The 14524-nt window shown below is 37.9% G+C and overlaps 1 protein-coding gene across 4 annotated transcripts in view; it reads right to left on the minus strand.

The window, feature by feature from the left end:
- Positions 1-14524, minus strand: part of ATAD2B (ATPase family AAA domain containing 2B) — an 85165-nt gene that overhangs the window by 19385 nt on the left and 51256 nt on the right. For 3 of the 4 annotated variants that reach the window (XM_080388496.1, XM_080388494.1, XM_080388497.1), the window contains 6 exons: positions 13998-14183; positions 13218-13353; positions 12721-12917; positions 10217-10376; positions 6792-6914; positions 1449-1586 (listed from right to left, as the gene is read on the minus strand). In XM_080388496.1, the coding sequence (XP_080244622.1) occupies positions 1449-1586; positions 6792-6914; positions 10217-10376; positions 12721-12917; positions 13218-13353; positions 13998-14183 (940 nt within the window). The remainder of the gene's footprint in view (positions 1-1448; positions 1587-6791; positions 6915-10216; positions 10377-12720; positions 12918-13217; positions 13354-13997; positions 14184-14524) is intronic. The other variant, XM_080388495.1, reaches the window with a different exon arrangement.

Below are 14524 nucleotides of genomic sequence, written 5' to 3' on the forward strand. Positions count from 1 at the left end.
TCCTAACTTCTTTTTTGTTTACACACAGAAACACTGGCAGTTGCATTCAGTTAATGGCTCCAGTCTTCAAATGGCTGCCATTGCATCCACAACATAAGGTGGAGAAGAGAGCAGAGGTACCAGAACTTCTTTTGATACAAGTCACCAGTAACAGCTGCTATCCCTCTTCCCAAGAGATGTCTGGCTTGGAGGTCTGTAAACCCTACCATCTGCTGCACAGCATGCACAGCCAGGAAAGGGCTCTATAAACCAGCCAGAGTGAGAATGTCCATCTTGGATTTCATAGGAAACTAAAAAAACACAAATACCGAGAATCCCTTTCCCTCCTCTTTGCTTTTGCACAAGCTGCCAAATGAATGAAGAACAGCTTGGATCTACATCATCAATTTATTATATAACAATTTATTCAAGCCATAACTCTGTACAATTGACTTTAATTCCTTTAACGGAAGAAATTACAGCTTCAGGAAATAAAACCATACAACTCTAATTAAACTATTTGACATCAACACTATCATTCATATATAAACAATGTTCATCTCTGGGCAGTTATCACCATGCCTAGAAAATTCTTTCTTAGCAAAGAAAAGCACCAGTAGAGCACACACGGAATCTAGTCAGCTTCAATCTATCAGTTTGCCTATTAAGCAATAATTGATAATGCTATTAATAACGTATTAATAATGGGGACTCCACATCTTCAGCGGGAAAGCCATGCACAAGCATCAGTATATCCCTCATATTCACTTTCTCTTAAGAGTCTTTGTCTATAACAAAAATATCTGTTGTGTATTTACCTGTTCTAATCAACTTACCTCTTGAAAATAATTAGCAGTGCCTCTGATTACCTAAACGACAGTCACTCCTCACAATTCTACAGATTTTGATCACTTAATTAGACTAATCCAGTAGGCTGCAGACAGAGTATCTTAACATCTTCTAATAATGGACACTGACTATTGAAAACCAGGCACCATAAAGAAAAATATGGTTAAATTTGTAATCCCTTTTTAAACTTTTTGTATGATATTGTATGCATTGAAAATAGGGAACTATAGTGCACGTGAGAGTATTAAGCAGCACGTAGGTATGTACCTATGAATACACACACAGAATAAACAACTCTTAACACTCAAACAGATAAATGTGATCTTCTCATTGGATCAGTTGTCTTATACTGAAAATAGTCTTTTACAAAGAAAAATGTAATAAAGAGTACCTACAGTGGAAAAACAGGTATTTTTTATCACAAAACCAGATATCTGCTTCTTTACAACTTCCTGGGCACAGATTTCATGTAGGCAGAAAGAGTATTTCCTAAAGTTCCACGTGTTTCATGCCTAAAAATACTTCTGGAAATAATCAGTAAACAGCAGCAGAAACATATTTTAAATGTTTGTTGTTGGAAGTACCTCTAATTTTGCACAGTTATTACCCAAGGTACTCACATGCACATTTATTCGCAGAGTTGGGCCACACCGCCATCGTGGGTTTCTGTTTGTTCCGAAATGCCTCTTCAACTCTAGCTTCTGTTTTCCGTACAGTGGAACCATGAGGATTTATTTGTTCTGCTGTTACTGATAAGCCTGCATACAGAAGATAACCATACCTATTTAAATAAACCAAGCTGCATAAAACTACTGAATTTAAAAAGAAACTTGGAATACCATATTGCAATAAGAACACATCAATTAATATTTAGCCGGACATTCAAAACAAAGATTAGAATATTTGTTTTCTACTGACAAAATAGCTTACTGGTTGCATGGTCTTAAAACTTTCAGCTCTGATGGATTAGAAAAATATGACTGTCTCTCACACATGGGTCCCCAAAGATTGCACTCTTCTATCCTTATTTCCTCTACCAAGTAAATTCTTATTGACAGTTTCAATTTTTTCTGATTTTAAACAGATGATTTAAAGTAAGTGGCAATTCATAATGGCATTGTATGCCGTATCAAAAAGAGTATCTGAATAAAAACCTTGTATTGTCACCATGATCTATGTTATGTAAAACGGATCCATTTCAGAGTCAATATGAGCTCTTAGATTAACAGAATGTTTCTGATTTTAACAAAAAGTCTGGTTTGCTTAATATAATGGACGTTCATCTCAAAGCTTCTACTATTTCATAGGTTTCTTAATTAAATTCTAAAATGCAAACTTTCATACTGGCTAAGCATATTTAAAATAAACAAAACTCTGAAGTTTCATATTTGCAAATTACAATTTCCTATCCATCCACTAAAACAGTCTTCAAAATGTCATACTATGTCTCCAATAGTAACCAGAACCAAGTGATCAAGAACTGACAAGAAGCTCTAAAACTGATGAATGCAGAAATTAAGAGATCATAAAGGAATTCTCACCTAACAGTTAATAAGTTACGGCATATGTTTCTAGGTACCATTACAAATATTTTAAACTGCATATCAAATACATTTCATTACTCACAACACTGCCACTTAGAACCACAGAATGGGTTGGGTTGGAAGGGACCTTAAAGATCACCTAGTTCCACCCCCCTGCCACGGGCAGAGACACCTCCCACTAGACCAGGTTGCTCCAAGCCCCATCCAGCCTGGCCCTGAGCACTGCCAGGGATGGGGCACCCACAGCTGCTCTGGGCAGCCTGTGCCAGTGTCTCACCTCCCTCACAGTAAAGAGTTTCTTATTTATATCTAATCTAAATCTAGCTTCTTTCAGTTTAAAAACATTACCCCTTGTTCTATCACTACAGGCCCTACTAAAAAGTCTCCCTGCTTCTTTCTTTTAAGCCCCCTTTAAGTACTGGCAGGCTGCTGTAAGGTCCCCCTGGAACCCTCTCTTCTCAAGGCTGAACAACCCCAGCTCTCTCAGCCTGTCTTCACAGGAGAGGTGCTCCAGCCCTCTGACCATCTTTGTGGCTGGGCTCGCTCCAGCAGGTCCATGTCCTCCTTATGTTGGGGACGCCAGAGCTGGACACAGCCCTGCAGGGGGTCTCACAAGAGTTCAGTAGCGGGTGAGAATCACCTCCCTTGACCTGCTAGTCACCCTTCTTTTGATGCAGCCCAGGATTAGGTTGGATTTCTGGGCTGCAAGTGCACATTGCCGGGCCATGTTAAACTTCTACCTTGTTATCTGCTGGTTTCAACAAGAAGCTGCAAATTCCAATTACCTAGTACATATTGTTCTTAATTTACCAACTTAAAACTTGCTATCCTTCGATTTACCATCTATCAACAACAGCACCTCATTTCAGCAATACAAGAACAAGAAATTCTAGTTTAACTTCTAGTTACTAATTTTATTATACAGCTTATCATTCTGTACTTCTTTTGAAATTGTTCACCAGTCTAAGTACCAAGTAAAAATGTCAGATCTGTTAAAAAATAACAGAAAAGTTATGAAAAAACAATGTAGTGAACACCTTCCATTTTAAAACTCTAAGATTGCTAAATAACTTGCCAAGAGAATTGTGAAAAAAATGGATATGGAATTTTTTCACCTTAACCTTTATCTTCAGTATCCTGGAAATAAATTAAGAACTAATACATAGCACAATTCAGAAAATCAATGGCTTTTCAGTATGGTAAAGATTAAAAAGCCTATTGCATGTGTCAGTTACCTTCTAAGCTCCTCTCTGATTCTACACTGAAACACGTGATGACGCTTCATGAGAATATATTAGAAGCCTCAGGCAGATCACCTTCCTCAATTCCATCCAAATGTCATGTTGAATGTTGAAGTCTTTCCAAACGTAGCCAAGAAAACGTTGGCCAAGATCTAATGAAGCACGGGGTATGTTCTTTTTGTCAGAAGACAAATCTCCCTTCTGATGGCCACTGCCACCCTCTCTGACTCAACCTGCGACTGCAACACTACCTTGGCCTCTTTTGAGCAGGTATTAATACAAGTTTTATACTCAGTCCAAGAGCCATTAGTAGAGTCACATGATAAACCTGGACTTTTCACAGCCCCACTGTTTGCATGCTTTCTCACACGAGTGCCATGCTAAGAATCTTAACTCTGGTAGGGCTTGAAGGTAGGATCCTTTATCAAGCCAAGTCCAAGCATATAGCAGAGAAATATGGACACTGTGTATTTTGGTTGGCGGGTGGGTGGTTCCCCATCAGACTGTACACATGCGAGTTTGGCACTTTCAAAGGAACATTAAAAGAGAAGCTTAAGGTAGTCTGAGCTGAAAAAAAGCCTGCTGTGCATCACACAGTGAAGCACACACACTGTGGCTTCAGTCTCAACAACCATTTAAGCCCTCGTCTGGACATCTCTTGTTGAAATGCAAAAGAAGTACTTAAGGGCTCAGTTCCCCCTCCACTCTGTCTCATCCAGTGGTCAGACAATGAGGCCAGCTGCCCGATTCAGCGTGATTTTTGTTGGTATCAACAACCACCCTTGCATTTACATGACCAGGTGCACAAAGCTTTTGGACAGCAAAAGCCATAGTTTACACCACTTACAGTTCTCCTCAAGTTATTTCCTCACTGAAACATTCCATTATTTCAAAATAGACTCTTCTTATGAAGCAGAATGGAAGGAGGAGGATCTGGGGATCACTTTTATACGTGACCATCTGGTAATTGATGCAAAGTAAAAAACCAGAAATCTCTTAATGAACTTGTGGACATTCTATCAAAAGAAGGAAATACAAGTGTATGCCTTTTTGTCCCTTGTCCAAAATGTTCTGAAAGAGGGTAATGCCAGAGTCAGACCCGCAGATGCACTGTGATGTTGCCGACCCACTGTCTTGCTGAGTATATTCTGCAGAGCAAGATGGGAGTAATGGCAAGGCAGTCACATCCCTTTCATCCATGACAATGACCAGCACCAAGACTACATGTCTCAAGTAACCATCATCTTGACATTCTGCACCACAATCTTTGACGCAACACCCAATCCATGGACCTCAGACCTCAAGAGCTTGATGTTTTATTTCATTCATAACTAATAAATCTAACACACCTTCTTCCATGCATTCCAAATCTGTCCTTGCTAATCCAGTACGTGATCTTAGCCTTCCACACTTCACAGCTGGGCCAACTGAAGAGCTCATTTGTTCTTGCAACTACCACAATGTGGTCCAGAAGCATGAGCATCTTTGCAATCTGACCTGCCAGTACCTATGACACTGTAACAGTTTCCACACCAATGCATAAAATGCACCTTGAAACTTGCCTGTTGCTGCATGCGAGCTGTTGTCACTCACAAACTGGTACTACTAGTCACTTACCTATATCTGAAGGTCCACTAACCAGTATCTGAGACCGTTACTACCTTCTTTTTCTGATTTAACAAGTTCATTGCGTGACATCATCAGCCTTAATAATGACTTCTGAAAACCCACCTCTTTCAAAAGGTCTGCAGGTCATGCCCCAGAAATATATATTACTTGGTCACTGCCACAAAAAGAAGGGCAGCATTCCAGTTAGCTCTTGTGAGGCTTGCAAGGAGGGACTACAAGCTATATAGTCGCTCTCTGTAACAAAGAGCTCTTACAAACAGTCACTTTAACCTCAGCAGCTATAACCTTTAACAATCATGGGGGACTTGGATAATTAACTGAGCATAGCTCACAGCGTGACACTAAGGCCAGAATTGTGAATATTCCTGTACTTCTAATAGAAAAGTACAGAGGAGAAATGAAGGCATTATATTAATTCTATTTTACAACCACGGTGAATTACAATTGGTTCACTTATCCACAATTCAAGACACACATTGGAAGCTTGTACAGAATTAAACAAAAAAATGCACGACTGAATAGGAAAATAAAAGAACTGTATCTGTTTTAACCTGAAGAAGAGACAACCTACAGATACTTGCATAGTTCAAAGAAAATTATTAATAAATTCTACCAACAGAAGTATTTCAAGCATCAGCAGCTGTAAGGTAAGCCCAGCCAAATACAACCTAGAAATCAAATAATGCAGTATTTTACCAAAGCAGGAGGCAAAGCGGGAAACAACTTGCCAAAGTAAAAATGGAATTATTGAAATCACTAATTCCAAAATCAGCATGAAATTTTGTTCTAATGTTGTTTTCCAGTGATTTTCAACCTTTTCAACTTTCAGACCTTTAAAACTTTTCTGTGGAGGTACAAAGTCATTCATGTAAACAGAGCCTTGCTTCCCTACTGGGAATACGTTTGGGCTCTTGATGGTCACTGTAAAAGCTGTGCACAGACTTGGATGTCTATGGACTACCAGTTGAAAACAATTGCACTAATTTAAACAAAAACTAAGTCACTGACGCCCTCCAGTGCAGGGGGTTGTGTTTCCTGATTCTGGACTATTAGATAGTCAACCTCATGCTCCTCTCAATGAGGATGTAACAGCTGTTTCTTAATTCAAAAAATCAACAGATTATCACCAAAAATATACTTGTGCACATGCCAGGGTGAACTGAAAATCCACTGGTTTAGATGCCAAAGACCCTTATCATAATTGTTATTACACTGCATTATGTGGTATTTTTAGAATACGTCTCTGGTTGCACCAAATCTTCAGTTAGTACAGCAACCCCAACATTTACCTGTTCACCGTGTTCTACAACACTGTTTGTACCAGTAGGCAATGCATTCTTCCTTTACAAGGACAGACGGTGCCTTACCAGAGTAGCTCACATAGGTGGAAAAAGTAGACAAAAGTTTCAAGCTCAGCCATCCTTTAACATGCACTGAGCCTGACATGCTTTCTATAGTTAGTCTTCAATTTAGATTTTTGTATGATTATTTGTAAATTCTGTTTTCTATCCCATATATGTTGTGTTGTGATAAATGAAATTAAATATACCTCTTTTTCTTCGTGCTTCCTTGATTTCTTCACACATCTTATTAAATTCTGGATCCAGTTCAGCAGCAATGATAGCATGAGCAGTGTCCTTCAAAGTACACGCTCTATGTCTAATTATTTTATCTAGAAAACAGGACAGAACACTTGTTAATTATATCACAATTATTTAAATTTTTGACCATTTCTATGTTGTTCTGTATTGTATATGGCAACACTGACACAGCAGAAGTAACCGGGAAATATTATATATGTATGAAAACATAGATGGATCAATACCACAGCACGCTCAAAAACCACAACCCAGCTATTTAAGAGATACAAGATTTTTCAGAAGTACAACTTGTTACTTTAACAGTGGCATTTATAAACAAATGCAAACAGGAAATGAGGAACACACCTGAATCAACTGGCAATCTTTACAAACTGGCTAGAATCAGCCAGTTGCCACAGGCAGATCTACACAGTATAAAGGAGTACAGTGCAGAGAGTTCCAAAAGCAACAAGGGACTTGTCCAGGAATTAATTTACCCACTGGTGTCTAGGAACACACATGCAATTATACCACCTGTAAAATCATACCAGACATCTCCTGCATCTGTACGGTAGACATGGCTTGCCTATATTACTCCCCTGATTTTTTTTTAACCTTAAATTATCTCTTAATTGTTATTTAACAACTGCTAAAAAATTCAAAACTGTGCTAAAACAGATTACTTTATTGCTTACATTGAACAGGTATTTCTCATTTTAATCCACTGAGAAAAACTGGCAAGAAACAAGCCTCAAGTTTGCTACATTTTCACCTCCATTTGGGGAACAGGAAAAAAAACACTGCCCCCACTGCAAGCCTAAACGTGACTCATGAAAAATACATTTTTTTCACAGAAGACCAGTTCTCATACCTTTGAAACACACACAAGAAATTATTCCAACACTGTTGAAATTTGAAAAGTAATTGTAACTTAATAAGTAAGCCTGTATGTGGAGAAAATTGACACCTAGAACATTGCTTTTCAATGAAACCTACAACGCAATTGTTTGCCTTTAGTACAAACATCCTTAATTTGTCAATTCATCCATACTGAATTAGATGGAGGTACTGCAACAGCAAATATCAACATTAATGTCTACCACGTATTATGCAATTAGCAGATTTACTGTTTTAGCAATCACTAAAGACATCAATCAAGAATACCAGTGAATTTTTATTAAACAAGGTTTATAATTCTAGAAACAGCAATTCTAGAAACTGTTAAATCAAAAAGAACATCCAGTATCCAGGTCAAATGAGCCCTCCATGTGTTTTCTAGGGAAATCTACCCACTTTAATCAACTGGAAACATGAAAGTTTTTACCCACATGTATTTGAGAAGCATTGTGGTTTATGATCACAAAAAAATTATACTGCATTCTTTGCAGAGGTAATATTAGTCAGATAATAAAGTTCAAGATGCCCTCTCAAATCAAAGGGGGGGGGGGGCAGGGTGGAGAATAAAAAAAGAAAAATCAAATCAAGAGTATTTGATTGAACTACTACTCTCCTCTAAGACTGTTACAGGCAAGATTTTGCCACACAGTGCTTCAAAGAGGCAAATACTATTATGTCTAACACACAATGGTTACGTTTCCATGCCTTTAAGAACATTTCCTGGTCAAACAATGGCAGGGGAAAAACAAAAGCAAAACCCAACTATCTTACTACATAAACTATCTAAAATTTTATAGCAAGGTATCAGGGAAAAAAAACAATGAAGCCAGTCTTGAATATCTGTACTGTGTGTAACACCAGCTAGTCTGGTACTTCAACTGCTTTTCCAACTTAATGGCAGGACAGAAGCAGATACTGCATGATTCTTCTGCAAATTCAAGCATGAAGCAGAGGCAAGCATATACGCTCTGCTTTAGAGAATGTGTTACGGGTTAATATTCAGTTAGTGCATCTGAAAGCATGTAATGCTTACTCAGAACAGACATGATGTGCTGTTTCAGCAGTGTATTCACACAGCAGCTCAAGAAATCTCGTGTGCCAGAAGAGCAACACATCATTAATGGGCAACTGCACAGAAGACAGAACTATCTTTCATGATCTACTCCATGATGAGAGACTCTAATCCAAAACTTAACCTACAAATAGCCAGATCAGTTTCTTCAGACTGCATTTCCTAGAATTAAACAACCAAGGCCACAGATCCAAATGGCCTAAAAATGAGAACAAAGGGTGCATATTAATGCCAATTCTTCCCAAAGCCCATCACTAAGTCACAAACATGCATCAGTCACTTGCAGGAGGTATGTCTCTCACTCCTCATCTCCTAAACAGGCACTCTTCAGAAACATTCAGAATCCCAAGTGTCCATCAAGAGCTTTGATTAGTTTACATCAATTACACATTAGAAACCCTCAAAAGTGTGTTATCAGGAACGCAGAAAACCTTTTGATGTATATTATAGATGTATTTTTTGTAGTTGTAAAACAAAATGCATCATAAATTGAAGAAATAGCTTATCTTCTACAGATATGAAGCAGCACTGGGTTCAAAAGGCAATGCGAAACAAGTGTAACTGACCAGACTACGCTGTAGCTACTCCACATGAGACACCTGCAATCACCTCAGAAAAATAAAAAATTTGAGAAGAAAAATACAGAAAAATCAGGCTTTAACCTGGTTGAATGATTTCACGGGATTTAATGAAAAACTTCTTTGAACACACTGGACTACACTTGTAGATGGACCCAGATTTGCAAGTATCACATCTATTAAATACAGCTACATTAAAAGAGTGCTTTGTCGCTGTTGTTGTTTTACTGATGGCTACCGAAGCTGTCAATTAAAAGGCAACGTACACTGTAAAGCAGCCCTAGTGAAGAGTACGCAAGGTGTTCTGACCTTAGTTTTGAGCTTTTACATGCATTCCCATCTACAAATTCCATTTCAGTTCAAAGCATCCCACCCCAGTGTGTCAAGAGAGTAACTTCTGATCTCTGCTAATGAGCTGCAACTGACTTCCTTTTCCTTGCCTGATGGTTTATCCTGTATTATTTCTACCCCCAAATACATAGTTCTTAACTTCAAATATGGAAATATAGCGGGCTACTGCCAGACTGTGTGCAGGATTCTCTGCAGAGCTCTCCGAATTATGTTGGGGGTTTTGTTGCATATACAAAGTTTATTCACTGAAAAGGAGCTATCAAACTTAAAAGAAAACCTAATTTATTAGAAGACAACTCTGAATGCTGCAGTTCTGCTCTTACAATGTCCTCCAGCGTAGCACATGCCTCAGAACACTAAAAGCACAGACCCTTAGGACTTACTTATCCTAATTGTCACATAGGATGCAGTTTATTTAAATACCTGAATAGTAATCAAATACATGATTAAATACCAGGCTTTTGGGTAGGTAGGCCAAAATGGAGCAGTTCCTTACCTCCAGGATCTTTGTCTGGATTGTACTCCAAAGCATTGCTGCAGATCAGGTCAATATCTGTTAGGAAATCCTTGGCTGTTAAGTAGTTGTGTTTATCAATTTTGGTTATTACTGTTGATAGGTCCATTGGCTCTTTGATAACTTCAAGGTAATCTGAAACCTATAAACAGACAGCACATAGAGATGACACAGGACCATAGGCATTCCATCTGAACACTGCCAATTTCATGTCTTTAGACTCTTATTCATTCCACACGTTTAGCTCTAATACATTAACTAAACATTTTGACTTCTAAACAAATCTATGTTGAAAACAGAAGTTTTATCAGACTAAAACACAGGACTTCCAAACCTCATTAATTTATCTTTCAAAATGAATTTAACCGTATTTTTTGAGGCAGCACATTTTAAGGTAAATTAATTTTTCATTTTACTTAGACTGATTTACTTACAATTTTTTTATAGTGTTTTAACACTGTCATGGATTATAAAGGCAAAAACAATCAGCCTCACTCAAAACCCTAGGGAAAACCAGGGAAACTGCATTTTGTTCACCTTGTAGGTGACTGAACAGTCAAACAGTCAGCTTTTAAATATCTTCTATTGAATAGAATAGTTCCTTCAATCAGTCATTCAACAAAAAACGTCAGGTTTTATTGACTGAAGATGTCAGATTGACTGTGCAGAAGGGCAGTCTAAAGAGAAAGTGTCGTGTCATAGTTCACAGCTTACTATGAGCTTAGCTTCTAACTGGAGATTTAGCAGCCACTAGGGTACACTAAAAAGTATTTAATGTAATTAACAATACTGTAAGGGTCTCAAGCTTGATAGTCAAATGCATTAGCACAACTGCTGTAACAAAGTTCACCCACACACCCCCAAAAAAAAAAAAATATCTATGAATTTGTTATTTACTTCAAGGAAAAAATTCCAACATTTACTTGAATGTTTCAATGTGATTACAATTACAATCAATTAAAAATATGGACAGCCTCAGAAACAGTATTGAGTTTTTTCTTTTGAAGTCACCCATGTACAACAGTGGCTGCCAAAAGACTGAAGAGTTAAATACATATTCTGATCAAGCCATAACAGCTCTGGGTACACAGAGGGTACACTCTGTCCCCTCATCCAGGTCATTGATGAGTAAGTTGAACAGGACTAGAACCAGTACTGACCCCTAACTGCTGCTGAATTAGTCAGGAAAATCCTTGACTTATCACATAGCAGCATTCTCTGCAACACAAGTAGGACTGGAACACACTTAACGCATTTCCTAAGCAAGTCAAGGAGACAGGCTATTGTAGAAAAGGAAAGGATAGTCCTGTACTTACATGCACCAGGAAGGATGGAAAGGATTGCATTTAATTTCTAGCACTACGATAGATTAGCAGGGTTCTGGGGTTCTGGGCTAGTCTTTTTAAATAAGACATTTACATTTCGCTTCTCTCCACCTACAAAGCCAGGAGAGTAACTTGTTCTTTCTTTACACGCCCTTATTCACGTCAGTTTAGACCAGAAAGAAACTGCCTTTACTATGAGTATTGTTTCCTTTAATAATGGACCTCCTAAGCAGTTTCATAATAAAAATCAAACAAAGTTACTGCTCAGACCAAGCTTGCACTGTAAGTTGCCACATTAAAGAGCTCCTGACAGTGTTTCAAAAAAAGTCAGCTACCAAACACTACAGCAAGCTCAAACTGAGAGGGGACTGTGTGGGCCCATAAAAGATGCCTGTTCCATCCTGCATGGAATTTACACTGCAAATCTGCTTTTTACAGTGCTGTATTTCCAATGTCCTATATTCATCTCTTAATGTCTTCCAAAAGAGATGCTTCTCTTCAGAAGCAATTAAGCTTTTTTTTTTAATTAGCAAGCTTGCAATCGGCCAGCATCTGATCTCAAAGTCAGACTGAACACAATCCTACCCATACAGCAGCACCTGGAAATAGACTTGCAGATCAAACTGTCTCATCAGTTAGGTGTGCACACTCTATAATCAACCAGTTAATGCCTTATAATGTGCTACCATCTGTGATTAATGGCATCCACAAGCATTACTGCTGAAATTATTCAACAATACTATTAATGCTGAATACATTACAGAACACAGATCACTTTCCCAGAATTATTGTGCCTATGATTACAAAGTTGTAAAAGCTTTTATTAAAGAATTATATTTATGGTTTCAAGTATTTCAGGACCACTGGTAGGGATAGGAGGGAGGGCATTTTTAAATGCTGATTTCAGTTACAAAATTGACAGGAATGCACAAGTCTTTCAATAGGTCACTGGTATAGCCAAAGAACATCCTCCAACTCTTTGCTTAACAGATGATGAGGCTGTGACCATCGCACCAGCTAAAAATCAGTAGATTCCTTTTAGATTGGAAAGATTATGGACCAAACATTATTATTTTTTTAACCTAAGCATTTCCTTTTTTCAATTTATATCCTTTTTCTAATAGTTTCAACTTCATTGTTTGCACATTACTGAAACAAGACCTCTTCAATATCCACCGGTTTGCTGAAGATGTTAAAGCGTTTGTCTGTGGCCAGCCTCTTGGTAACATCCCTGAGAAACAACCGCAGCTCTCTCAATGTGTTCTCTTCCTGGTCCTCCATTCGCTGTTTTTCTGCTTCTGACAGCTCACGGGCAGGACATGGCAGTGCAAGAGGAAGAACTTCCAGAGCACGAAGAGCTAGGGAAAAAACCACAAGAAGTCAGACAATGGAAATATTAATAACACAGTGGCTCTCGGGATTATGCCATTCCCATTTTCATTATAGATTTAATCTGCCTCATCGATCTAACTATCACTGCATTCTTAACCCCACAGCTCTCCATTTTCCAAAACTGGTAACTGTAATACACAAAATTTATTCTGGGCACTGATTAACACTGTCAAATGTTAATGACACTAACCGTCATTTACCCACACATTTTGAAAAAGGAAAATATCAGATAACGTAATTATTGGGTTTATTGTAACTTAGTTTACCAGCCTGTTTCCTTCTTGGTGGGGGCATTGCTGCCTCATCAAGAATTAACCCTTTGAAAAATCGCAATCTGTCTTCTTCACTCGGTCTTTGAATATAAAAAACCTCTTCATACTGGATTCTGAAAATACATTTCACCTAAAAAAAAAAGAAAACAGCCATATGAAAATTGAGCCCCCACTCAAAAATACATGATTAATGACCATACTAAAACACCAGTCACGAATTTTTCAAAATTAGCCACACGAGCAAAGACAGTAAATTCTACCCAAAGCTGCATACACAGCCTAGGGAAAGAAAATACTTGTAATTCTCATTGAATTTTCCATAGTAACTAAACCTGCAGTATCCCATGATCCCAACAATGGCCCCTCTGCAGTGAAAAGACAACAAAGGGCAGGAGAAAAAAAAAAATCAAAGGAAATGTTGACAAAAAAAAATAAGAACTCCCCTCCCCCATCTTGAGCCTCAGAAGATACAAAGCTAAAGGTTAGGCCTTTAGACTAAATCTGCATTTAATTATACTGGAGTAATTTGTCAAAATGAACTTCTGACAAAAGGAACAATTCTGTATTCTCAGCAAAGCAGCATGGAGATCATAAAAATCAGTAACATGGACATACTTCCCTCATTAAAGAAAATTACATTTACTTAATATTACGTGTTCAGTTTGACACACTTTAAATTAGAAAACCACTGCATCACAGACTGTTTTTCCATGATCAAAACATTCTGAAGAGCACATACCTCCCTAACAATGCCTCCTTCCACAATAAACTTACCTCTTCAGGCAATTCACTATACATGGACTCAGAGGTAGACAGTAGAAATATAGGGGTGAAAGATGGTATATCTTGCAGCAAAGTTAGAAAAGTAGCTCTCACAGTTTCACTGACAGCTTCCCACCAATCACCAATATGAGGCATGTAAACAATACTTGGGACTGTTCTTCGAGCTTCACGAAAGATCTAATGAAAAGGTACAACAGTGTTTAAACTAAGAAACTCATTATCACTTGTAATGAAATTCTTGTGGACTAAGAAATGACTCACATTTGTGGTATTTTATATACAAACGTTACAGTAAAAGAAAATTATCTAATAAATAAAGGCTTTCTAAACAAGTGTTTGTGACTCTAAGCAGCATCATTCAGCTACTTTATGTCAATGGGCTAGGGGCACTATAAAACAAACACTTGTCATATATGTTTTAAAAACTTGCTAAGACTGAACAATCAAGATGAAAACTGAACTGGTTTGCAACCCGTGCAAAATCCATCCCAAACAGTTTTGAAACCTAAAAGATTTAA

The sequence above is a fragment of the Falco punctatus genome (genome assembly GCF_963210335.1).
Source record: "Falco punctatus genome assembly, chromosome: 5".
In the NCBI taxonomy this organism is placed as follows: Eukaryota; Metazoa; Chordata; class Aves; order Falconiformes; family Falconidae; genus Falco; species Falco punctatus.